Raw genomic sequence first — 26,969 nt, 5'->3', positions numbered from 1 at the left:
GGGAAGGAGAATTGGGAGCCATGAGAGTCAAGGCCATTGAGAGATGCGCAAAAAGCATTATGCACTTCAGCCTAGAGGTTAAACATAGTCCCACTTTATTTCCAATTTTAAGACTGAGCGGAGAAAATGTATCTCTGCAGGGAAGGTAAGTAAGCAAACAGCACAACCAGGTAAACCAGGCAATCTAGACATACCTTCCTCGGTATGCAAACCAGGAAGCTCAGAGCTCACAAGAGCAGAAGGCAGAGCTTGAGATGTTTGAAGGAACACTTGTGGGGAAGAAGGTGGGGCAACAAGATAAATGTATATAAGCTTACACAGGGTAGAGAGGACACTGAAGGAGAGCTTCAACCTCATGCTATCTCTGCCCCAGACCCTAAAGAAGGAGAGGAAAATCTATCTTGAATCTCAGGCAACTCATGAAATCCTATTAGACACTTGCAGCAGGATGGGAGGAAGTGGAGGCAGAGCCACTTGAATCATGGGAAGTCACAGTGCAGAATACAATGTGGGCCATTTACTGGAGAAGGTTGACATAATTTGCAGGGAAGAGTCCAAAGCGACCGTGGCAACGTCCTCGCCACCAGCCCTCATCCACCATCTCAATATCAGTGATGATGTCATCTGGATCAAAGGAAATCTCATCACTTCCCTCTGGAGAGGAAATTGACAGGATATTAGGGAGGTCAAACAGGAATCTCTTTATCCCTGTACCCTCTCTAAACCTCAGGAAGAGAAATAGCCCTGGTCATCTTGATGCCAAATCTGGACACTTCTGTGCCCCTCAGAATTCACCCCCCTCCCTTGTTTCAAGGACCTTCAGACACCAGACCCCTCAGGTCACTCCCAACTTACCTCCTTGGTAATCATACAGGGCTATAGCTGAGATCCCAGCCCCAGCTGGACAGCCTGATGATCCTGCATTATCAAAAACATAAACATGGTCTCACCAACATGCAAAACAAATAGGTTCTTCCGGGTAATGGGGCAATGCTTCCTTTTACCCTCCCCAAGACCTGACCAAATCTAGGAGCTGATTCTCCCTTCTACCACTCACCAGCCACAGAGGAGGGAAATGAGGCATCTTCAGGTTCCAGCACATCCTCATAGTCCCCTTCTAGTTCATCATCTTGCTCATTTCTGTCCATATGCGCAACGTCCTCATAGTCATTCTCAAGCTCTGGCTCTGGCTCCAGCTTAGGCACAGGCTCGGGCTCGGGCTCAGGCTCAGGCTCAGGCTCAGGCTCTGCTTCATATATAGGCTCTGCTTCATATACTGGCTCTTCCTCCACCTGGAGGCCTTCCAGTGTCCTGGGGGGCAAAGCTGGGGGCTCCTCATCATCCTGAGGAGAGACAGTGTGGAGGAGGGTAATTCGAATTCACCAGGAGCTGCTGCTCCAAAACCTTCCAATGGAGGACTGCTAAGACCACACCTAACACCATCCTACCATTTCTACTCTTACTTCCATTTAACAGTCTCTCCTAGGATACACAGTCATTCATCTATTTTTCATTCCTCAACCTTCACATCTACCAACCCACTCAATAGATATGATAGGACAGGAATGTAAAAGGTGTGAGGAAAGGAAAGTTGGAACCAGATTCCTTAGAAGACCAAGAAAACATTGAAGCAAGAGCATATTATTGGGAATACCACAGCTAGGATGACCAGCTTTCCTAGTCTTCCCAGAACTGGGTGGTTTCCCAGAATGCAGGACTATATATATATTTTTTTTCTTTTTAAAAGAAGTGACTCTTTTAATATATATATATATATATATATATATATATATATATATATATATATATATGATTTCAGAGAGAAAGAAGAGGGAGTGAGGTATAGAAACATCAATAATAAGAGAGAATCATAAATTGGCTGCCTCGTGCATGCCCCCCTACTGGAGATACAGCTGCAAACAAGGCATGTACCCTGACTAGGAATCAAATCATGACATAGTTCATAGGTCAACACTCAACCACAGAGCCACACCAGCTGGGCAGGACTATCAGTATTGAGATCAGGACAGTTTCAGACAAACCAGGATGGTTGGTCATATTCTATGGTCCGTCTTCCTAGGACATGAGGAGATGGGGTAGGGACAGAGAATCATTGGGGCTCTGCTTACCTCTGGAGATTTTTGCCTTGAGGGCAAGGAAGGCAATGGTTGTCCCCTGCTGGTTTTCACAGGCTCAGGATCTGGCGAAGAGCAACTCCCTGCTGGAGGCCAGGTCTATGGAGAATGAAGCATCTCTCCAGTAAGCAAGCAAGCCTGCATTTTCTCTCTTATACTGACTTGCAACACCCCCTACTGCCTCTGCCAATCCAAATCTAACTCATCCATCAAAATGGGTTCCAACCTGTAGCAATGGCTCTTTCCTCTCAGTTCCTGCAGCAATGATTGGCTATATGGCTGGTGACCTGTCTTTCCGCAATCCAGGCATGTGCCAGAATTGGGAATCAAACTTATGACCTCCCAGATCATAGGTTGATGCTCAGCCACTGAGCTATACTGGTCAGGCTTCTGTTATACTGTGAAAATCTTGCCCATTCTAACAATCTAGTATATATGAGGCCCAATAACACAGAATGAAATATTCCTGAAGGCAGGGAGAGCACTTATATAGCATTTCTTAACACAGGGGAAGCCTGTGCCTTATTTTCTACCAAAGATTTGGAACCTTTAGGTTTCTGTTTGGGCAGGAGTCCTGGATCTGGATCCCAGAGCACCAATTACTCACCTGTGGGGAGATTTTCTTAGGCAGTGGGGCTGGCACTGCTGGCTCTTGCACAGTAGTTGCAGGAGGCTGAGCCTCGTGGCTTATCTTTACCAGGGCCTTTCTCTCCTGTTGCTTCTTGGCCATCTGCTGTGCTTTTTCTTCTTCTTCCTTCTTCTTCTTATCCTCAGCCATGGACTCAAATTTTGCCTTCAGTCCACGGGCTCCACTAGAAGCTATAGACATAGGCAAGAAGAATTAGGGTTCTCTTAGGTCAGGAGAGGGGGGTGTTAGTGTAGCATTTCAAGGAAAAAGAGACATCTGTCTCTTTATCCTCTTAATCTAGTTTTTCTAGGAGAAAGAATTTGAGAATATGAGGATAAGGGCCAAGTGTCCCTCAGCTAATCTAGGTAGTTTAAGGCATAGAGGAGGCAGTCTTGGGGGAAGAAAGAGTGAGAAAGGAGAAGCAGTTGAGGAGCATAGAGAAAGGGAATAAAGACTCACCAGCCTCTACAGGTGTCGTCTTCTTATAAGCTGTGGTTGGGGCTTCCATTTCATTGAAGCCAACAGCACTCTGCAGAAGAACAGTAGGTGTGTTGGGGGGTGAGGGTGGTGGTGATGGTAAGGAAGTGGTAGCTACTCAGAAAGCAACATTAGGGATTGAGGCCACTGAGGTATGCTAACCATTTGATCATCACCAGTTGGACAGGGTATTCTAATACTGTTGTTTTGTGGCAAAGAAAAGGAAAAAGAAGTTCTAAACTGGTGAGCTCAGCTCCCTTTTTTAATGTGCAGTATACCTAGAATCTCACATCTCCAAATCCAGTTGCATAGAATACAGCAATGCTCTGAGTAATGCATGAAGAAGAACTGGTGCAGGAATGGGAAGAGACTGCAGATTGGGTTAAAGAATGCTAGGCAATCATGAAATTTTAAACATCATCTTTATCTGTCTCTTTGTCTCTCTCTGGCTCCCTTCCCTCTCCTTAGTTAAAGCTCAGGCTTCAGAAGACATGCTCATTAGGTGCTGAGGGCAGTCCATGGGGAGTGCCGGGCACTAGGACAGCCCAGTACACCTAGCTTTTTCTACCTTTTTTCCAGCTTTGTTTCTCTTCTCCATGCACTTTCTAGGGCAGTTTGGGAAACTATTCTCAAAACATTGGTACTCTGATACTTTACCTTATCCACTCGGTCCTTCTGGATTCCATACTGACCGCCAAAGCCCTTGGCATAATCTGCAGGACAGAAAGGTCTAAGAGTCATACAGGAGTTAAAATGCTGGAAATGGGTGCGAAGAGGGAGCATGGGGGTAGAAAGAGCAGAAGACAGAGAAGCGGATGAGAAAGTATGAAAATCAGAGGATAGAGAGAGGCAAAGATGGGAAGAGAGGCAAAAGTATCGGAAGAAGAAGAAAGTTGGGAGAGAATGGAGGAGAGAAAGCTGAGAATTGGAAAACATAAAAAGAACAAAGTGACAGAAAAGGGAGAAATGATAAGGAAGAAATAAAAGAAGATAGGGACAACCCTCTAGCCATCCCCTAGGCATCTCAGCGAGGAAGGAGACCTCTCTATCCTCTGTGAGGCAGAGGGGCTGGGCTGGTAGGAATCATAGCCAAATCACACTCCTATTATCACCATCCTGTCTGCTTCATCCTTTTCTCAGTGGTCCCTTCTCCTAAGCCTCGATTTTCTGTCCTGTCCCTAATCTTATGCGTTTGCTCTCCACCACTTTTGGTTTGCCTCCACTGACCCTCACACACATCACATTATTTTTTACCCACCACCTCTACTGCACATCTGCCCCTCTATAATATGGGTCCTCTGTGTCAGCTTTCAGAAAGGAAAGATGGTCCAGCAGGTGTGGCTCAGTGGTTGAGCATCAACTCATGCACCAATAGGTTGCCAGTTCAATTCTCAGTCAGGGCACATGCCCGGGTTCCAGGTTTGATCTCCAGTAGGAATGTGCATGAGGCAGCTTATCAATGTTGATGTTTCTGTCTCATAGATGTGTCTATTTCTTTCCCTCTCCCCCTTTCTCTCTCTCTCTAAAAGTCAATAAAAACATTTAAAAATAAATAAGAACAGAATGGAAGGGCTAAGGCTCTATGGTGCTCTGTGACCTCCCTCCTCTCCAGTTCCAACTTACCTCTCTGGGATTCGTGTTTCTCTGTTTCTCCTTTGTAGTCATATCCCAAAGCTGCCTTGTCCCGTTTATCCTTTTCTACTCCGTAACGGCCACCAAAGCCATGAGAGTAATCTGCAATGGAAGGAGCAGTCATAAGAGCCCACTCTCAGCCCACAGGAAAGAGCCACTGAAGAGAGAAGTCAAGAAGAATGGGTGACTGGGGTCTGGGAAGAGAGCAGGGCTCAAATATAGGTGAATTAAAGAGAAAAGGTGTTCTAAACCATCTTTTGCAAGCTTTTTGTTCACTCTTTATATCTTCTCTCTCTTACTTCCATGCCAAGATGAGAAGATCATTTCAATTTTCTTCTATTAAAAGTATAAAGAGTATAAGGAGAAGCTTCTGGAAAGAGGAGAGGGGGAAGGCATATCTACACAAAATGTCTGCCTTTTCCTATTCCCATAAAAAATTAGAAATGTCAGCTAAAATATAATAATTTTGTTGTTGTTGTTAATAGTGAAGCTCAAAAAAAGAATCCTGGCTACAAAAACAAATAGCTAAACCAAAGCAGTAGATATGAGGATATTTATGAGCTGATGGCACAGAAAAATCAAGGGTGTTTTAAGTCCCAAACTTATTGCTTAGGTTTAGAATCTAGAATCTGAGGGTCTGATTTCTATAAATAGAGGGCTGAAGAACAGGAAATGAGTCTCTGCCCATGGCTATAAAAGAGTTTTAGAAAAATTCTATTCACTTGTCCAGGGAAATGGTGAGGGGTCTTGTAGTTTGTTCAGCAACAAACTATAGGGGGGAAATTTACCTAAGAGACTTGGAAACTATAGTCTCACACCTGAATGTATGGAACACAAATATCTAATTGTATGCTACTTATATGTGAATTCTAAGCTGAGAAATTAATTTTAATACTTATCTAAGAAAATATATACCACAGAAAGAGTAAGTATCAAAAAGATGTTATGAATATGAGGCAAAGTAGACCTGAAGACAAAATGCATTATAAGAGATATAAGAGATAATCCTATATAATAAACGCCTAATATGCTAAGTGTCCGACCATTCAACCAGTCACTCTGATGTTCACTGACCAACAGGGGGCAGACGCTCCAACCCATAGGTTAGCTTGCTGCTGGGGTCATATCAGGATGGGGCAAGAAGAGCCAGACACACCCTAAAGCTCTCCCACAGTCCCTCCCTGGCTCCAATCTTGCACTGGTGAGATCCCTTGGCTTGGCCTGCACCCTTTCACAATCCAGGACCTCTTGGGGATGTTGGAGTGCCAATTTTGGCCAAATCCCCACAGGCCAAGCCAAGGGATCCCACTGGTACACAAATCTGTGCACTGGGCCCCTAGTACAATAATAAGAACAATTCATCAGGAATATAAAAGCTGGCATAATCTTATTAACAGAATCAAAATTCATGGAGCAAAAACTGACAGAAGCAGGAAGAAAAAGAGACAAATTCATTATAATAATTAAAAATTTTAACACCTTTTTCTCATGAATTAACAGAAATTCAGACAAAAGAATCTAAAATTATAGGTCTAAATTACATTATCAACTAACAAGACCCAATTGACAATTATAGAACACTATAAACCCAAACTGCAAAATATACATTTTTTAATGTACTTTGGTACATTCACCTAGATCGTATGCTGATGCATAAGTTTTTAATACAATCAAAAGATTGAAATAGTAGATGCCATATTCTCTGGTCACAATAGAATTAAATTAGATGTTAATAATAAAATTATCTAGAAAATTCCCCCCAATACTTGGAACACGAGTAACACACTTCTAAATAACTCCTGGGTCAAAGAAGAAATCATAAAGAAAATAAAAATTTAAACCCACATGACATTGTGAAATGCAGCAAAAGCAGTATTTGGATAGAAATATATGGTTTCAAGTTCACATCCTAAATAATGAAGAGCTAATATGCCAATTAGACCGAACAGCAGAATGGCTGTCTGGACAACCTTCCAGATGAAGCCATGGCTGCAAGGGCCGGCCAAGGCTGTGAGGGGCTGTGAGGGCTGAGCCCCTTGCACAAATTTCATGCATCAGGCCTCTAGTACAGGAAATAAAGACTTAAAAATCAATTACCTAAGTTTATTACTTTAGAAGCTAGAAAAAGAACAAACTAAACTCACTTAAAAATTAAGAAAAAATTAAGATAAAAGCAGAAATTAATGCAATTTTAAAGACAAGTAAACAATAAAGAAAACGAGAAAAGTCAAATGTTAGTTTTTTTCAAACAAACAAAAACTCATAGACACAGACAGCAGAGGGAAAGGAGGTAGAAGTAGTAAAGGGGGTCAAATATATGGTGATGGAAGATGATTGGCCTTTGGGTGATGGGCACACAATGTAATATACAAATCATGAATCATAGAAATATACCCTTGGAACCTACATAATCTAATTAACTGTCACCCCAATAAATTTAATAAAAATATATTTTGAAAAGTTAGTTCTTTGAAAAGAAAAGAAACAGATAAACTTTTAGCAAGAATAATCAATTAAAGCCGAAGCCGGTTTGGCTCAGTGGAAAAGTGTCGGCCTGGGGACTGAAGGGACCCAGGTTCGATTCCGGTCAAGGGCATGTACCTTGGCTGCGGGCATATCCCCAGTAGGGGGTGTGCAAGAGGCAGCTGATCGATGACTCTCTCTCATCGATGTTTCTAGCTCTCTATCTCTCTCCCTTCCTCTCTGTACAAAATCAATAAAATATATTTTTAAAAAAAGAATAATCAATTAAAAAGAGAAAAAAGCAGATTAATAATATGAAATGAAAGTGTGCACATTACTACAGATATTGCAGAGGTTAGAAAGAATGTAAATAAATTTATGTCAATAAATTTGACAACATAGATAAATGCAAAACTTCCTTGAAAATACCATCCTTTATAATAAAGAACTAATATGTTAATTAGACTGGATAGCAAAACAACTGTCTGGATGACCTTACAGATGAAGCTGAGGCTGTGAGGCCAGGGCTGCGAGGGCCATGCTCCTTGCACAAATTTCGTGCATCGGGCCTCTAGTATATCATAACTGACAAAAAAAAAGAAGAAGAAAAAAGATAGAAAAGAAAGATTAAATAGATCTACATCTATTTAAATTGAATTTATAATGAAAAATATTTTAAATGGTCCATTATTACTAGTAGTAAGACTTCTACAATTCAGCCAGACGTAAAGGCAAGATTTCTCTGTATGGGAAACTTAATCAAAGCATGTCCCATGAAACTCTCATAAAACAAATATCTCTCTCCCACTGAAATAAATTCACACACACAAAAAAAATCACAACTCTCAAAATAAATAATCATGAGGAAAATAAAATAATCAAATAGAAGAATTGTCACTCCCAAGAACTGCAAATAATATAACAATATAAAATAAACTATACAATAAATATTTTTAAAAATAATTAAAGAGCTTAAAGAAGTGGCGGGTTGGGGGAGACATAATAAAAGCAATAAGCCATAGCCAGGTAGCTCAGTTGGTTAGAGTGTCGTCCTGATCATGCCAAGGTTGCAGGTTTGCTCTTTTGTCAGGGCACATACAAGAAACAACCAATGAATGCATAAATAAGTGAAACTGCAAATCAATGTTTCTCTCTCAAATCAATAAAAATGAATTTTTTTTTTTAAAAACGAAAGCAACAGTTATGGAAAAAGAATCAGGAGATTTAAAATAGAACCAAGGGAAACTTCCATAAATGAAAATATCTGAAAGAAAGTTAAATACTTAACAGTTAGTGTAGCTGAGACCAGTTTGGCTCAGTGGAGAGAGCATCGGCCTGCAGACTGAAGAGTCCCAGGTTTGATTCCGATCAAGGGCATGTATAATACCTTGATTGCGGGCACATCCCTGGTGGGGGTTGTGCAAGAGGCAACTGATCGATGTCTCTCTCTCATCGATGTTTCTAACTCTCTATCCCTCTCTCTTCCTCTCTGTAAAAAAACAATAAAAAATAAATAAGTAAAATAAAGACAGCTAATTGCTTGCTTTAAAAAAATAAAAAATAAAAATAAAAATAACATAGAGAGGCCAAAACTGATTTGGCTCAGTGGATAGAGCATTGGCCTGCAAACTGAAAAGTCCCTGGTTTGATTCTGGTTAAGAGCATGTACCTTGGTTGCAGGCACATTCCCAGTAGGGGGTGTGCAAGAGGCAGCTTGTTGATGTTTCTAATTCTTTATCTCTATCTCTTCCTCTCTGTAAAAATTCAATAAAATATATTTTAAAATAATAATAATAATAATAATAATAATAATATACAAATATCTAACAGCAGGCAAGAGGATAGCAAGAATCAAGTCAAAGATTTGAAATACAAAGAAGCAAAAAACAGCCAACCAGAAAAGCAAAGAGAAAATATGAAGATAGTGTAAGGAGCCTCTGGTACAACTTTAAGCATACCAACATCCAGATTTTTGCGATGCCAGAAGAAGAGAGAGAGCAGGATACTGAAGGCCTATTGAAAGAAATAATGATCAAAAACTTACCCCCTCCTGGTGAAAGAAATAGACTTAGAAGTACAGGAAGCACAGAGAACCCCAAAACAAAAGGAATCCAAAGAAGACCACACCAAGACTCATCATAATTAAAATGCCAAGAGCAAAAGACAAAGAGAGAATATTAAAAGCAACAAGAGAAAAACAATTAATTACCTACAAGGGAGCACCCATAAGACTGTCAGCTGACTTCTCAACAGAAACTATGCAGGCCAATGGAAGTGGCAAGAAATATTCAAAGTGATGAATAACAAGAACCTACAACCAAGAGTACTCTACCCAGCAAAGCTATCATTCAGAATTGAAGGTCAGATAAAGAGCTTCACAAATAAGAAAAAGCTAAAGGAGTTCATCACCACCAAACCAGTATTATATACAATGTTGAAAGGTATTCTTTAAGAAGAGAAAGAAGAAGAAAAGGATAAAGATAAAAATTATGAGCAACAAGTACGTATCTATCAACAAGTGAATCTAAAAATCAAGTGAATAAAAAATCTGATGAACAGAATAAACTGGTGAATATAATAGAATCAGGGGCATATAATGGGAATGGATTGATAATTCTCGGGAGAAGGGGTGTCTATATGGGGGGTGCGGGAAGCAACTGGTCAAAAATTGTAGATCTATGGATGAGGAAAATGGGGCGGAGGGAGGTAAAGGCAGAAGGTGGGGTGGGAACCAGGTGGAGGGGAGCTACGGGGGGGGGGGGGAGAGGAGAGAAACAATTGTAATAATCTGAACAATAAAGATTTATTAAATTTAAAAAAGCCTGGGAACTTTCCATAATGAGTACTTTGCAGGTTGAAGGAACTGATGTCTCATGTAAAATAATAAAAAATAAATCCAACACTTAGACATATTCCTTATAATATTTCAGAATATCAAAGACAAAAAAAACCTTTCATAAAATAAAATTTAAGGAAATAGAGATAAGACATATTATCTACAAAGAAATGATGACATGAGAGATACCAGAGATAATGAAATAATATCTGCAAAGTGATAAATGGAAAATAATAATGAAGAGTAGAAGAAAATGAAAGATTTTTTAAGAGAAAACCTGAGAATTCCTTCATAGACTCACTGAAAGAATTATCAAAGGGCGTACTTTAGCAAGAAATTATGAGAAGCCAGGAGGAAACAATGAAATACAGCAAATAATGATGAGGTGGGAATTGGTAAATATGTGGGTCAATTTAAATAAGAATTTACTAAGTAATAATCATGACTCAATTTTATGGGGTTTATCAACACCAATATCCCAATATAGAACCAATATCCCAGGTAATTGTCCAGCTGGTAAAAGAATATAGAATGTAAAAAGGATGTGATTAAAATATTCTATATATCTTATATTATATAATACATGAAGAAATAATGTTTAAATTTAAGTCAGAGATGCATGTTACAATTTAAGAATAACCTCCTAAAATAAACGAGTAGAATACCTTATTTTTAACCCATTAGGGGAAAAAGGGAGGGACTAAATAAAACTTGATCGATCTCATAGAGAGCGGTAAAGGAGAAGGGAAGGAGCAAGTACACAGTTCAATTTTAAAATAAATGAAATAGGAATTGAGTTTTGGAATGAAAAAGGAGTTGATGACAGCTATGGTATTTGAAGTCTGAGCAAAATAGCAGGGTCCTTGCCTTTCTGAGATGTGTGTTTCTCCACTTCTCCTTTGTAATCAAAGCCAACTGCTGACTACAAAGAAAAGGAGAGAGAATTGGTTAGAGTTGGAGCTGACATTGCTTCCCCTCTCTCACTTACTCTTGCTCCCAGCTTAGCCCAGAGGTTCATTTATAGGGGCTCAGTCCTGTGTATTGGGGTTTAATGTAGAAATAGTACTGAAAGGCTGGTTTAGAGGCAGTGTGCTACAAATCAGTGAGCATGGACTCTGGACATAGACAGTTCTAAATTCAAATCCCACCTCCCCTACTTAGAGTTGAACTTTACACATGTCCTTTCATAATTGAGCTTCAGTCTCTTCAAATATAAAATGAAAATAGATATACCTGTTTCATTAGCCTCAATTGTAAAATGGAAGAAATCATCCCTCTTCTTCGGGGATATTGTAAGAACTAAATAGGGCAAGGTATGGCAAGTGTTTTCATTGGGTTACTCAGTAAATTAGTGCTTTTCTTCCTAACTCTCATGACAGTAAAACGAGATAATAGTGCTTTGAAAACTATAAAGCACTATAGAATAGGTAGCATCCTATTTCTAATTAATTATGCTGTGCCTCTTTTCTTTCCTTACACAGAGATATGGATTTTGGTGGGATGAGAGGCAATCAGGAGAGTCTGGATCCTAGCTGCTCCTGGGACTGGATGTCTATAATAATAAAAGTGTTATATGCACATTGACTGAATGGCCGTCAGGATGACCACACTATGAGGCAAACTGGTGCCAGGCCACCAAGTTGGGTGTGATGCAATTGGTTTGGGGGGAGGAGGGGGAATTGCTTGATTGCATGATTGCCCTGCAGAGGGAGTCCCAAGCCACAAGCTGGCAGAGCGATCAATGCAGAAGGAAGGAGGGGTGTCAGTGGATACAGGCAGTACCAGGCCAAGGCAGCTGTGAGCAGGAGTTGGGGCCAGCTGCCAACACTGGGGAAAGGAAGGCCTACCCTTGCACTAATTTTGTGCATTGGTCCTCTAGTAAGTAAATAAGTATTGACCAACAACTAACATCATGGTTCAGTAACTATGGGTCTCTGAGTCTAGATTGTGCATCCTAGAGCTAATAGTATGTATTACTACTTGATTTACATGACACACTGATTGTTTAGGGGATTCAATTTGTGGCTGTGAGGCACAAGATGAAAAATGAAATGTTAGGAAGAGGCCAAGATGGAAGAAAAACTCCAACCTGATTAGAGGAGTCCATGACATGTCCTATATTCCATTACTGCCTTAAAATAGCACCCTCTGCATATTTTCTTTCCTTTATAGTATGCTTTTAACTTTTCTGGTGTTTTCTCCACCTACAGTAAAATAACATCTAACACTTAGCTTTAAGGATTCGGGCCCACCAAATAAACAAACTGAAGGCTAAAAGGGGATCTCAGCTAGCTAGCTATGAGGAGATGTCTTCTTGGTGTAGCTGCAGGGGAAACACCATTCTGCACCCACCATAGTACAAGACCAAAGAATCTGATCTGCTAAGGGGTGAAACTGACAACATCAATGAGTTATCAATTGCACTCTTGTGACCACTCTGTCATCTGTAATCATACTGTCCTTTTTCCCCTCTCTTTAAAACTACTTTTTTTTTTTTAATTTGTTTTGTACAAAGCAGTCTTTAAACACCAGGACTTCAGAGATTTGGTGCTAAGTCTTCTTAAAAGTAACCTTTACCTTCTAAAGACATGGTAATCCTAATTCGTTGTTTCACTTGATTATTTTTTAATTGATTATTTGCTGCCAAGGTAATAACATTTAAGCTGACATCTCTATTTCCCTGAAAGGCATAGATATACAGGGTGCCCCCCAAAATGAATACACATTTTGAATGATTATACAGTCAGTTTTTACTAACATACAGTTCAGTTTCAAAATTAAGTGAGTTATCAGTTGTTCAAGTGTGCATGCATTTGGGGGGGGGCACCCTATATTTATAAGGTGTTTAGGTTTGACAAAAAGAGGAGCTTTGGAACTTCCCTCTTCTCTCTTCATGTATACAAGGTGTAACAAAAATCAATGGTTTGAGGGATTCCTTATTCCAACAAAATTTGAGAATTCTTATCCCATTTAAATTACTGCCTTTCAGCTCAGCGTGTGGCCTCCAACAGCGGCACCAAGGAACTTGCTGAGGGAGGTCACAGGAGCTGACCTCATGCTGGACCCTCCTCGAGTCCACTGCCCTGTTTCTCACAGAAGAGCCACAGTCCCACGTTCAAGGAGAAGTGTTGGTAAGTCCCACGGGATCTAGTTGGATGTGCGCGGAGAGAACAGTTACTTACCTTGTCTGCCCTGTCCTTCTCAACTCCGTATTTGCCCCCAAAACCTCTGGCAGCATCAGTCTGAGAAGAGTGCCTCTCCACCTCGGCAACATACTCATGGCCCACAGCACTCTGAGAAAAATCAAGGGCAGAATGAGTGATAAGATAAAAATGACGTTAAGAAACAAAATGACACAGAGATGGGCTGGGATGTAAGAATATGGGAAATTCCATTCTGGGTCAGACTTGTAGCCTCTGCTAGTGGCACCAAGGATGACAAGGATGGAGAGCAAGGTGACTTCTGGAGCCTCACACACCCTGATTCTCCTCTAACACCATCCAGATCCCATCATTCAGGAAACTCCCATAGAACAGGCTGGGAACCAGAAGGATAGAGACTAGGAAGACAGAGCTGTGCTTAAACTGGAAGCAAAAAGAGAGCTAAAACAAAGGCTTTGTAAATCAAAACGGAAATGAGGGCGGTTACTGGGGAGAGATCAAAGGAGACTGACTGGATGCCTTAGTCAGGATTGAATATTCACATAAACAGCCTAGTGCTTTTGTTTTAAATCTTTTCTCCTGTATGAGCATAAAATTCAAAAATGTCACCTGAGCCATAATATTTAGCAATGACTGACTCTTTACCAAAGGAGGCTAATAGATTGCATGTCACTTAAATCTTTTCTATTCCCCTACACTTTTTACTCCATTAAATGTTTTATTTTCTATTTGGTCCTAAAAGTTAGGTATCTTCTAATATTTATATATGGACTAGAGGTGTAGTGCACGAAATTTGTGCACTGCGGGGGGAGAATGTTCAGCCCAGCCTATGCCCTCTAACAGTCCGGGACCCCTTGGGGGATGTTCCTGGGGGGGAAGAGGATGTTTCTGGAGTTGGGGGGATGTTCTCAGGGTGGGGGTGATTGCACCTAAGCTGGCAGTCAGACATCCCTCTTGCAGTCTGGTCTCTCAAAGTCTGGGACCCCTTGCTCCTTACCACTCACCTGCAGCCGAGGCGAGAGAGGCTCCTGTCACCACCCCTGCACTTGCCAGCCATGAGCCCGGCTTCTGGCTAAGCATCACTCCCCCTATAGGAGTGCACTAACCATGAGGGGGCAGCTCCTGCATGGGGCCAGGGAGGGATGTGGGAAGTTGGCCAGCTGGGGAGGGACCACGGGAGGGCTCCAGGGCATGTCTAGCCCATCTCACTCAGTCCTGATCGACTGGACCCTAGCAGCAAGCTAACCTACTGGTCAACTATCTGCCCCCTGGTGGTCAGTGCATGTCATAGTGAGTGGTTAAGTAGCCTTAGCATATCATTAGCATATTACGCTTTGATTGGTTGAACAGCCAACCAGACAACTGGACACTTAGCATATTAAGCTTTTATTATATAGAGTGCTTTAATAATTTTGAAACTGAGTAATACTTCAAACCAAATATTGAGGCATTGCAGAGTCTCAACTAAAGAAATTAGAAATTTCTAATTAGAAATTTCTTCTCCTTCTCCCTATATTTCCGATCCCATGCTGGGATAAGCAACATCAGTAAAGACTGCCGTAAAGAACTGCCCTATATAAGCTCCTGGGAACTTATTGTTGCAATATACCTGTGTAGGTCAATTTTGCTTGTTGAATTTAGGAATAAATGACTGCTTTTTTGTTAGGAATTTCATGGGTGAATACAATGCCTATGCTGCACTTCACACAATGACAAAGCAAAACACCTCTTAAAGGTGAACTAAAGGCTTTCATTGGATTTTTTTCTCCTCGAAAGTAAAGTGTGGTTCTTATAGAAATATATCTCTACCTTTGAAGTTTGGAAAATCAATGGCAAATATGATTCAATTTATATGCATTCTTTTATCACAAATTTACAGCATCTAATTGATAAAATAAAAACTATTCATATTTGAGGGCTTCTCATGGATAAATTCACACCTATGTGCATATCATATTACATATAATATATACATAACAACACTAAATGTACAGTAAAGAAAATAATAAGAGAAGTTGCAATACAGATATAAAACACAAATATTTAAAAGTAGTACTTTATTTTGAAACATATTTTTCCCTGCTTGACTTGTGTTCCCTGTCCCCTCAGGCTAGGAGTTACAGTGTAGCTGGTCCTACAATGGCCAGCCCTTCTCAATTCTTGGCTTCCATTTTTTTCTGTCTACAATTTATGTGTTATACAGGGGGGGGGGGAAATACAAATAACAAGTGAAACAACATAATGAATGAATCTTTTTTTTTTAAAAATGCAAATATCTTCCTTTCAGCTCACCTTGTCCATTCGGTCTCTTTCTACACCAAACCGACCTCCATAGCCATGGGATGCTTTGGGCCCTGATTCCAACTCCTTCTTCTTGAGAGTATCATGCTCCTCCGACACTTTGTTCCTCAGCTGGTGGATGCTGAAAGTAACCACATGACAGAGACATGTATCGCACAGGGAAGCCAACAAACCCTCCTCCCTGAAAAATGGAAATCTTCAGGTATCACCTGTTTATTTTTAGCAATAACCTGTTCCCAGTGTATACCAGAGTTGGGTCTGGGAGTAAGAGATTAGTGTGGTTGCATACCATAGGCTTTCCATAAGCCAACAGTTTTTTCTGTCTGTAATTTTGCTCACTAAATAACCTGCTGATATTTAGTCCAATTTTTGTTGTTGTTGTTGGACCTTACCCCAGGATATTTTTTCCATTGATTTTAAGAGAGAGTGAAAGGAAGGGGGAAAGGCAGAGAAAGAGAGAAACATTGATGTGAGAGAGACACATCGATTGGTTGCCTTCCACATATGCCCTGACTGGGACCAGGCATCAAACCTACAATCCAAGTTCATGCTCTTGACCAGGAATCGATATCTATATTCTAGTAGCTGGGGAATTATTTTCCTCTCTGAATTAATTAACTTTCTAGCAATTAGGTACTCTATCTTAAGAAGCACAAAAATATTCATGTACGGTTTACCCATACAATCTAGTCTTGAAAGTCTACCTTAAGGAAATAATTTTAAATATGGAAATGTTTAATGTCTCATGATATTCACTGAAACATTGTATGTAGTAAAGCAAGAAACCACAAATAAATTATATGGCAGTAACTGAAGAATATTTAATTAAATTGCATTATTATCTTTCAATAGCATCTAGGAAGTCATTTAAAAATATGGTTATGAAAATGTAGCATTGAGAAATTTATCTACATATTAAGCATTTTTGTATTTTCTTGTAAAAAACAAATATCCTTCACCCTCATTCCTAAATCTGATAATTCATAAGAAAACAAAAAAAACTAATAAAAACTAGTAAAATTCACTATTATCACTAATTGTTGCAACACTGAGGCTCAAATAACATTGATTTGGGACACCTCTATCACTAAGAGAATGTAACTCCAAAAGGAGGCATTCTCCTTACTTCACTTCCACCTTTACCATAGGGGAGAGAGCACCTCTGCATAGCTATTTGGTCTGAGGATATGAGGTAGTAGCTCAGCACTAGCACCAATACGTGACAATCAGGACTGATACTTGGACACATCTAAAGGCCCTTGGGGATTCTTAGAAACATTTAGGTGAGAGAACCCTAAATAAAATAACTGACTTCCTACAGCAAGAAATGAACTCTTAGGGAATTGACATAGTGATGTCACTGGAACGTCAATCACTCAGGAAAACCAGAATGCATCGGTTACCAGTACAGTGGCCATTTCACAGCAGAAAGTCTCCTCTTTCGTGGAAGAATAGATCCACCTGGTGGCCTTGTAGTATAAGGCCATCAAAGGTCTTTTTGAAAAGCCTGCTCAGTTTTAGTCATGGTTAATTTTAGAAAGCTGGCTTTGAACCAGATGAAATTAAACTAAGCGCTGGAAGAACCCTCTGTTCCCGTGCCTGCCCTAAACCCTCTGGCAGCAGCGAAGGCAGAGATCCTGTGTTGCTAGCTCAACAACACCAACACTTTAGAAATGTCTGTGTCAAACATTGGTTCCAAGAACATGTAAACGACGGATACTTCCCAACCAAACTACTCAAATGAAGAACAAAGAAAATGGAGCTAAATATTACTTTTAAATGGGAAAAGTCTGCAATGTTTTAATGAGTCCAATGATTGCTGCATGGGTCATAATGATATTATGGTTGAAAAAAGTTTTTAAAAGGAATTAAAAATGAGATTCATATAGATCACCTAATGGATGACAGCAAGGCTACTCAGAGGATCATGCCAACAGACAATATAATTTAAATGAAAATGATGGGGTCAAAGAAGACCAGATTATCAAATTCTTTAGAATATAGCTGAAGCCACTTTAAGTAGGTATTAGTTATATCATTCCTTCATATAATAAATATTAGTTAAATTTTAATTAAAATTTTGAGTGTAAGACACTGTTAGGCCCCGAGGACACCAAGATGATTAATGTACAGAGATTGTGGTCAGGTGGAAGTAGTAGAGAAGAAAACAAAAAATTAGAATTCAATGTGCTCAGTGGCATACTTATGAAACTTTTGACACATTAACCCTCAGATGCCTATTTTAAGTTTTAAAATACCTTGGAATTGATAAAGCAATGGAATTTATGGGAACCAGTGAAATCTAGGGCCTCAAAAATAAGCTAAGAAAAGGAACAGATCTTGCTTTTATTAAAAAGTTAAAGCACAAAGATGAGTAACTCAGACTATAAAATTATATTCACAAACAATATGATCACCGATGTAGAACATCCTAAAGAATCTACTGAAAAAGGGTGCTACTAGAACCATTAAGTCCATTTGGCAAGGTCACAGGATACAAGGTAACTATCAAAATCAATTTTATTTAGACATACATACTAGCCACAGACATTGGAAATTAAAAGTTAAAAATAAATGCAACTTCCCATCACATGAAATAACATAAAACATTTTAGCATAAATTTAACAAAACATATACAAGACCTGAACACACAAAAACATTTCTGAAAAAATTAAAGACTTAAATAAATGGAGAGATATCTCTCATTCATGAATTGGAAAACTCAATATGTCAGTTCTTTCCAAAATGATCTACAGGTTCAATGCAATCCCAATCAAAACACCTCAGGCATATTTGTAAGAATTGATAAGCTTACTCTAAAATGTATGTGGAAACATAAAATCCTGGAATAGTAAAATTTTTATTATTCTAAAGGAGAGGAAAATTAGAGGACTATTTGATTTTATGACCTGTCAATACAATAATCAGTATTGTATGGGACAGGGAAGGCATATATATATAATCTAGAAATAGACCCGCATGTATATGGCCAAAGATGCCAGGTAAATCAATGAGGAAAGAATAGTTTTTTAATGGTGTTGGAATAATGAACTATCCATATGCAAAAATAAACCTTAATCTTTGCCTCACACTGTATACAAAAACTAATTTGGTCATAGACTTAAATGTAAAAGCTAAAATTATAAATATTTTAGAAGAAAATTTTCACAACTTTGAGGTAGGCAAAAATGTCTTAGGCACATAGAGAATTAACCATGCAAATTTATGATTTAGACTCTACCAGAATAACTTCTGATCTTCAAAAGATGCCATTAATAAAATGAAAAAGTGAGTTATACTCTGGGTTAAATATTTGCACAACACATATCTCACAAAATACTTGTATTCAGAATATATAAATAACTATTAAAACTTAATAAGAATAAAAACAACCCTCTTTGAAAGTGAAGAAAAGATTTGAACAGACATCAAAAGGAAGATATGAAGATACATGAATGGCACATAAAAAGAAGCTCAATAAAATTAATCATCAGAAAAATTCAAATTAAAATTATCACATAGGCACATGAGTGTAGATAAGAATGTGAAACTCTTAACAACCATGCAGTATTGGTAGGAATGAAAAATTGCAAAGGTGTTATCAGAAAATAATTTGTTAGTTGCTTTAAACACACACTTAACATATGAATCAGCAATTCTGCTGATAGGTATTGCTCAAGAGAAATAAAAATATATGTCAACAAAAAGATCTAAACCCAAATGTTCATGACAGCTTTATTTGTCATAGCCCTAAACTGTCAACAACCTAAATGTCCACCAACAGGGTAATAAATAAAATTGTGGTATATCCATACAATTGAATACTACTTGGCAATAATAAAGCACCACAGACTGATATACACAAGACTATGGATAGACCTCAAAAACATTATATTGAGTGAAAGAAAAGAGACACAAAATGATAAGTTGTATATTATTCTCATTACATGAAATTAAGATGGGCAAAACTGATCTGTAGTGATAAGAAGCAGATCAGTGTTTACCAGGACAGTCTATGAGGTCTATTGACTATAAATAGGCATACAAGCATGAGTGGGCAAGAGTGGCAAGAAGAAGACAGAGAAAAAGGGCAATAGCCCTTGAAAACCAGCAACTCCTAGGAAACATTAGGCTGCTTGGAGCTGCCTGGCCCAGGACTTGTACAATAGAGGAGGGATGGATGGTTACTTGACCTATTCACCAAATCACCAAACACTCCCCAAGCTACATTTATTTTAGGCAGACCTAAAAAAGAAAGATCATGGTGTGGGGGGAGGTAGTACGATTAGTCTGAACCACAATCACTTCCTTTTCCTGCTTTGAGTCATCTCAGCTCTGTAGCTACTGTTCTTCTCTCCAACTTCCCCCTCTTTCCCAAGAACCTTATTGACTCCAATCTGATCTTAAAGATTGGCTTAGCCCACACTAGCCATAGAGAATCTTAAAGGACTTATTACCGGGAGGTCCTCTAGAGGACTTTTTTTTATCCCAATGGGAAAATTGAGAATCTGAGAAGTGACTTGTCCAAGGTCACTTGCCTAGTCACTAGCAGAGACTGGGCTTTTACACCTTGGTAGCCTGGGTAAATTGGAGGGGAGTAGGTTTTGTATAAATGTCGCCACTATTTATTTTACCTTATGCAGATCCAGTGAAGCTAATAAGGGAACATGTAGGGTCACCAAATTTTACAACTGCACAAATGTGGGCTCTTCCCACATTCCCCTTTGCACTCCCTAGTCCTCCCAGTCAGCATACTGTATGTGCTGGATTGTGAAACACAACAGTCTACATAAACACCACTTAGGAGGAAGGAAGACTGTCATCTGTTTACATGTTTATGTTGGGTTTTTAGAAAGAACATCTGATTAAACCATTCTATATTAACAGAAAAGAGAAATAACATTATTGAGCTGCTAAGAGGTGCCAAGTACTGCTCTAGACATGGATATATGTTAATCCATTGAATTCTTCAAAATAGCTATTATTATCCCCATCTGATAAACAAATAAGCTAAGATTCAGAGAGGTTAATGTCTAAATCCACATTGCTGGTAATGGCAGAGCTGGGAATCCGAACTCAAGCTCTTTCCATAAGATTAGGGCAGGGATTAGGAGTCTTCCTTAAAATGTTCTGCTCCTATTACGCATGAGACAGGCACTGGGAGGAAGGTACAAGGAGAGTTTGTATCCTAATCTTAACAGTTCTCAGGATACCAGGGCTGAGTGGCCTTTACCCAGAAAAGAAAAGGGGTACTTTGGGGGGTGGGAGAGGAGAGGGGGACTGTTCAGCCTACAGAGGGCATAAAGAAGCTTTCTGCATGACTCTGATCCATTTTTTTACATCTCTTCAATTGCTGCCAGAATTGCTTGGTTTAAGAATAATATTCATTATAATTACTTATGATAAACCATTTATGTCTGATTAAACAACAACACACAGAATTCAATATTATCAAATTATATAAAAACTAGCGGCCCGGTTAATGAAATTGGTGCACTGGGAGACAGGGGTGTCTCTCAGCCCAGCCTGCACCCTATCCAATCCAGGACCTCTCAGGAGATGTCTGACTGTCAATTTCGGCCCAATTCCTCTGGCCTAAATCGGCAGTCAGGCATCCCTCTAGCAATCTGGGACTGCTGGCTCCTAACCACTTGCCTGCTTGCCTGCCTGATTGCCCCTAACTGCCTCTTCTTGCTGGATTGATTCCTTAACTGCTCCCCTGCCAACCTAATCACCCCTAACTCCCCCCCTATCCTCACTGGCCTGATTGCCCCTAACTGCCTCTATCTTGGCCCCCGCCACCAAAGGACATCCAGAAGGTGTCCCATCTAATTAGATATTACTCTTTTATTAGTATAGATGTGCCAAGTTTTCATAGTGTGGCTTTCCCCTGACATTTTTTAAATTTAGGGGGGGAAAAAGTAAAAGCACTGTTGTTACAGTTGGAGGAGGGAGTTAAAATGGAGCGTAGAGCTGTATTCCTTTTGCTGCTTTGTATGTAGTTGTCAATTTTTACTTCTTATTTTGCTCCTGCTATACTGTTCATTATATCTACCTTGCTGCTAATATATGACATTCTGATATTCTTCAAAGCAGACAGCCCTTGTTACTCTGAATAATCCAGGGAATAGAAGATGGAATCTCTCAATCCAAATATAAAATATATCTCACAGAAACCCTTAGTTATGTCTGTAAATAACTTCTCTCCTATGGTATCAGAATTGTGTGTGTGTTTATTTTATTTTGTTTTGTTTTGTTTTTGTAAAATATTGGGTCATAATCTTTACGACTCCTAAACACCATTACTAAAATAGTTTTACTCAGCAGGTTTTCTCCAAGGGACATATTTTTTTCATATCACCTATCATAGTTTCCAACTTCTATCAAGTAACCAAATACAAATTTTTATTTAAAAAAATCATTCAGACTAGATGTGTAACCTGATTTCCTATGTTTACAATATTTATTCTAAGTTTGGTGTGTTTTTTTACCTTGATATCTTATTAAATCCACCTTGGCTCATCTGAAATTACCCTATACACACATATATTTGGATAGATAGATAGATAAATAGATGGATAATAGTGTGACAAAACTTCAACAATTGAGCCACTTCCTTCTGAACTCCTTATAATAGATTTACTTGGGGAATCAGCTAGTTGTTAGAAATAAAATAGAAATAATAGGGTTGGGGGAGAATAAGAGGAAATACATTAAATAAAATTATAAAATGGCAAACATATAGGTACACAAGGACAGACTCAAGAGAAAAAAAAACACACACAAGGACTCACGGACACAAACTTCCTTCTCTCTTTTCTTTCTCCCTGAGACTGAGTTTTCCTTGAGCTCTTCCCACATCTCCTTTGCACTCCCTAATCTATTTGGCACCTACTTGATATGTTCTGTGCGTCCAGAGCCCTCGATGGTCTTGGCTCCCCATCGTTGCTCCTTCTCAGAGATGTCATTCTGCAAAAGACAGCACTCAGCAATAAGAGATGGCAAGAGATGTGCCACAATGAGAGAGGCCATGCAGCTGACACACATGACCGCTGTGTCCCCCGCATCTGCTGCCTCCTTCAGTCAGATGCTTCTCTGTGTACACATCCTAGCCCCCATGTTAAATTAAACTGGTGAGCTCTGAAACCCTTTTCCTACTGCAAACCTCACCCTTTCTCCTGTAGGTCTCCTATGATTCTCAATCCCCCAAACTACAAATGTCCAGCCCAAATCCTGGCTCATAGGCCAAAGGAAACCCAGGTTAACCTGCTCCCTTAGCATAGCCTGTCATAACCCATCAATCACAAAATCAAACTCCTATCTCCTTCTCACCTGTCTTCTTCTATTCTCAACATCAGTTTTATACACAGTCCACTCATTACAGCCAACTGCCCTACTAGTAAGTTCCACCGTGCGGTCTATCTCAGCCCCAGACTGTCCTTCTTCTAAGCCCCTTGAAAGGTTACAGAATGGCCTAAATGCCTTCCCTCTACTTTTCATTATCCAAGCAAAGCTATTTCCAAACTCACCACAAAGTCAGGGTCTGTGTCCCAGTCATCACCTTGAGTCTCCACGGAAACAGACACATCATGCCCTACTATAGACTTCCACATCTGAGGGAGACAGAGGATGGAAATAATTAGGGGGGGAAAATCAAGAGATGGGAAAATAAGAATACTGAAGTCAATGATATGGCAGTTCAATGTTTCTTGCCTTTTTTTTTTTTTTTTTTTTTTGTCAAAAGATAATAGAAGCTGAGGCAACAGGGATAAGAGTTTTAGAAAAATACTTCTCAGTGTTTTGTATGTTTTTTAAAATTTGAGATAAACTATCATGGCCTGGGCACCCCTGAGTCTGGAGAGAAGTCATTATGGGTGTAGGTAACACTAAATAACCTCGGTGTCAAAACAGCCGGGATCATTCATTTGCCAAGAGACAAGCCAGGCAGTAGCTTGAAGTGGTAATCAATTGAGGGGTGCTAGAGCATCGGTAGAATTATTGCACCATTTCACTCAGGTTTCCACATGTACTTTTTCTAAAGCTATCAGAACATATACTGGTCCATCTCTTGATTAGTGAACATCTCTGCACTCCACTCTACAACCCGTTTAACTCTATTAAGCAATTTTCCAACCCCCGCTGCCGGTGCTGTTCCATCTCTATTCAGACTAGCCACCAAACAGTGGCATGAGATCCGTAGGGCTGATTTTCCTACACTGATTAATGCACAGGAATTATTATTTGTTGGGAATAAATTGCTTATTCTTCCATTTTTAAAAACAATTCAATTACATTTCAAAAGAAGATAACTGACTCAAAACTGCATGTAATAAATTCCTCATTTGAACAGTAGACGTTATTAGATTTTCATTAACTAAAAAACGATAAAGAGCTATTTAGAGAACACCAGTTTGAAGGGGTGCCAAACTGTCATTCTGCTGGGCATCCCCGGTGTCTCCACTGGCCCTGCCAATTGTGCGCGAGGAGGAGCTGCACAGTTGCTCTGGGTCTTGGTGGGAAGAAGAAACAGACAATGCTCACCTGCTCTGATGGCTGCTGAGACTTCTTAACCCTGATACCACGTGCTGGCTGGTGACCCCTGTCCATCCTTCCCTGCTCAGACTCCTTATCCCACTGGTGTCTTTCCCCATGCTCTTCGCTGTTTCTTAAAGGACTCCCTCTTATAACACTCCTAGGACTCTGCAGTGCCTTTGTCGGGGCTTTCAGACTCTCTGGTTTCTCTTTCCCCTTGAAAACTCCTGATCTTTGAAAAATGCCTCAGCAGCCAGCCCAAGGAAAGTTTGTGGCAGATTGGTTAGAGATGCAAAGAAGACACTGGAGAAGTATTGACTAAGTCAGAATACTGTGGGATGAGTCATTGTTGAGACCAGCTCCATCTTCCCCTATGGGGCAACGGTTATGGATGGGGGCGGAGGGCAGGGACACAAGACCTAGGTCCTAGCTCCCGGGCTGCTCTGCAACAAAAGAACTTCACACACAAAAAAAACAAACAAACTGGAAAGGAGACATTTCTGAAATATTTGTGAGTGATAAAGAAGCGATGAAAACTGATGATCCTGTTCTTTCCTGCTCTTCCTCTGAGGCCTCGGCCTGTTTTTCCCCTAAATCTCCCTTCATCGTGCATTTTTAAAATAAAGTTTTTGACACAGAGACAAATGAATATCTTTGAGCTACTGGCCAGCAATAGGGACACCCAGACATGCTATCTAGAGGTGGGAAACTGGAGAGTGACTTGGTGAGACATGGTGCTCAGAACTTCAAGTTCCGTCTAGGGCAGCAGTTCTCAACCTGTGGGGGGTCCAACGACTGTCTCCCAGGGGTCGCCTAAGACCATTAGAGAATATAGATATTTATATTATGATTCATAACAGTAGCAAAATTACACTTATGAAGTAGCAACGAAAACAATTTTATGGTTGGGGGTCACCACAACAAGAGGTGACCCCCAACTAATGTATTAAAAGATTGCAGCATTAGGAAGGTTGAGAACCATTGGTCTAGGGTCTCATCATTGACTGCCTTCAGTAAAATAGATGGACAGGGAGTCCGAAGATCACCCTGCTCTGTTACTAAGCCCCTGTAGGAACATGGGCAAGGGAATCAATACAGAGTATGTACTTATCCACCAGGTATCAGGGTAGGAATTTACAAAAATTAACTTCAACAATTTTGTAAATCATTGAATGTCTTAGATGCTCACTTTTCCCTAATGAAAAAATAAGCAAAGAGGTTAACCTAGCTAATCTATCAAGTCCCCTCCATCTCTGGCATTCTGTGATCATGCAGTCACAGAAGCTAGCCCTATTTGCACCATCATGCCATCTACCTCCATCAGCACCTGGTTCTCAGCACTGTTGTACATGAGCATCTACTTTCTGATCTGTTATAATGCCCTTTATGTGGATTGTGGCTCCCTGATAAATCATAGGCTGTCCGAGAGCAAAGACTTTTTGTCTTCACATCCTGTTGTCCTCCTCCCACTCAGGGCCTCAGAGAAACCGGCTTTAAGAGAGGGCTGTAAACTGTCAACCAGGGGTTTGGAATGATGGTTTTGAATCATGTTCCCTGGTTTCCAGGACACCACTTCTGTTTCTTTCCCCAGATGTTCATTATCCACAACCACTCCCACCCAGGCCTTCTGGCCATAAAAGGTGAAAAGCTTACTGGCAGTGACTTTCTCTCTCTCAGAAGGACCAAGAGCCAGGTAGCTCCTCTCACCTCAGCCCTCGCCCCGTGCTCCCTTAGTTTCCCACTGCTCAGAGGACCCACCTTCAACAGTGTGAGCGCTGATCGGGGCTCCCAGCTCCTCAGTCCACACTTGGCTCCCTCTCTGGCTGTTGCCTCTTCAGAGCAAGAAAATGAGCTGCTGCTTCAGTTCCGTGTTCAGGTTCTCTGTCATTTCCTGCCACCGTGTCCTCGCAGCTACTTCCTGAAGTTTGAGTCACTTACTTCTGCTTAAGCACTTAAAAAAGTCTAAATGTTTCTATGCCTAGTCTTTTGCAAGGTTTTGGAGGTCATGGGGAAGTTTAAAAAAAAATGCTCTTACTCTTGAGTTTATATATCCAGTCAGGATATATAAACTCAAGAGTAAGAGCAGGAAAGGTCAGGAAAGCAAAACATTCAACCAAAAACACATAACAGAATGCTGTATAGAGCAGCACTTGTGTCTTAAATAGGTGGGCAGTTGCATGTGTTATGGTAAAGGAATGTAAACTGTTTGGTATTGGCTGATGTAGTCAAGAAAGGCTTAATGGGAAAAAGGATCTTGCAGGGTAAGGTTTAAATAGAAACTCAAATTTTACATTATCCACAGCACATTGCCCACATTGCATATAGTAGGTGTTCAAATAAATAGTGATAAACTAAATAATGGAAGGAATGTCACAGGGGAAAGTTAATACATGGAGAAAAATTCAGATTGTTTGGAGTACAGTGAGGAGTCTGAGCTAACGGGTAAGGAGATTTGGTTCCACACAGCAGGAAGAAGTCTGAAAGAAGTAGATGGTACCAGATGATGGGAGATCTGTCCCATTCGGTACTTCTCTTCATCAAGATTGGCTGCCCCTCCCCTTGTTTAAAAAATATTTTTATTTATTTATTTCAGAGAGGAAGGGAGAGGGACAGAGAGATAGAAACATCAATGAGGAGAAAGAGTTATTGATCGCTTCCTGCATGTCCCACACTGGGGATCAAGCCCGCAACCCAGGCATATGCTCTGACTGGGAATCAAACTGTGACCTCCTGGTTCATGGGTCGACGCTCAACTTCTGAGCCATGCCAGCTGGGCCCTCCCTTCCTTCTTGAAATCAGACTT

The 26,969-nt window shown here is 40.1% G+C and overlaps 1 protein-coding gene across 1 annotated transcript; it reads right to left on the bottom strand.

Moving 5' to 3' along the window:
- Window positions 1-80: 80 nt before the first annotated feature.
- On the bottom strand, window positions 81-26,079 carry HCLS1 (hematopoietic cell-specific Lyn substrate 1). The gene is made up of 14 exons (XM_036448304.2): window positions 25,925-26,079; window positions 23,164-23,247; window positions 22,530-22,603; window positions 15,625-15,754; window positions 13,354-13,464; window positions 11,039-11,093; window positions 4,864-4,974; window positions 3,898-3,953; window positions 3,223-3,292; window positions 2,741-2,954; window positions 2,130-2,232; window positions 1,058-1,343; window positions 856-918; window positions 81-654 (listed from the first exon to the last, which is right to left on the bottom strand). Exons 2-14 carry the CDS (start codon window positions 23,245-23,247, stop codon window positions 518-520), a joined length of 1,494 nt encoding a protein of 497 aa, XP_036304197.1. The 5' UTR covers window positions 25,925-26,079; the 3' UTR covers window positions 81-517.
- Between the last annotated feature and the right edge of the window lie 890 nt (window positions 26,080-26,969).

This window comes from Pipistrellus kuhlii, unplaced genomic scaffold (genome assembly GCF_014108245.1).
Source record: "Pipistrellus kuhlii isolate mPipKuh1 unplaced genomic scaffold, mPipKuh1.p scaffold_m20_p_2, whole genome shotgun sequence".
In the NCBI taxonomy this organism is placed as follows: domain Eukaryota; kingdom Metazoa; phylum Chordata; class Mammalia; order Chiroptera; family Vespertilionidae; genus Pipistrellus; species Pipistrellus kuhlii.
The sequence above is the reverse complement of the archived record's forward strand: the minus strand, read 5'-3'. Positions and strand labels throughout refer to the sequence as shown.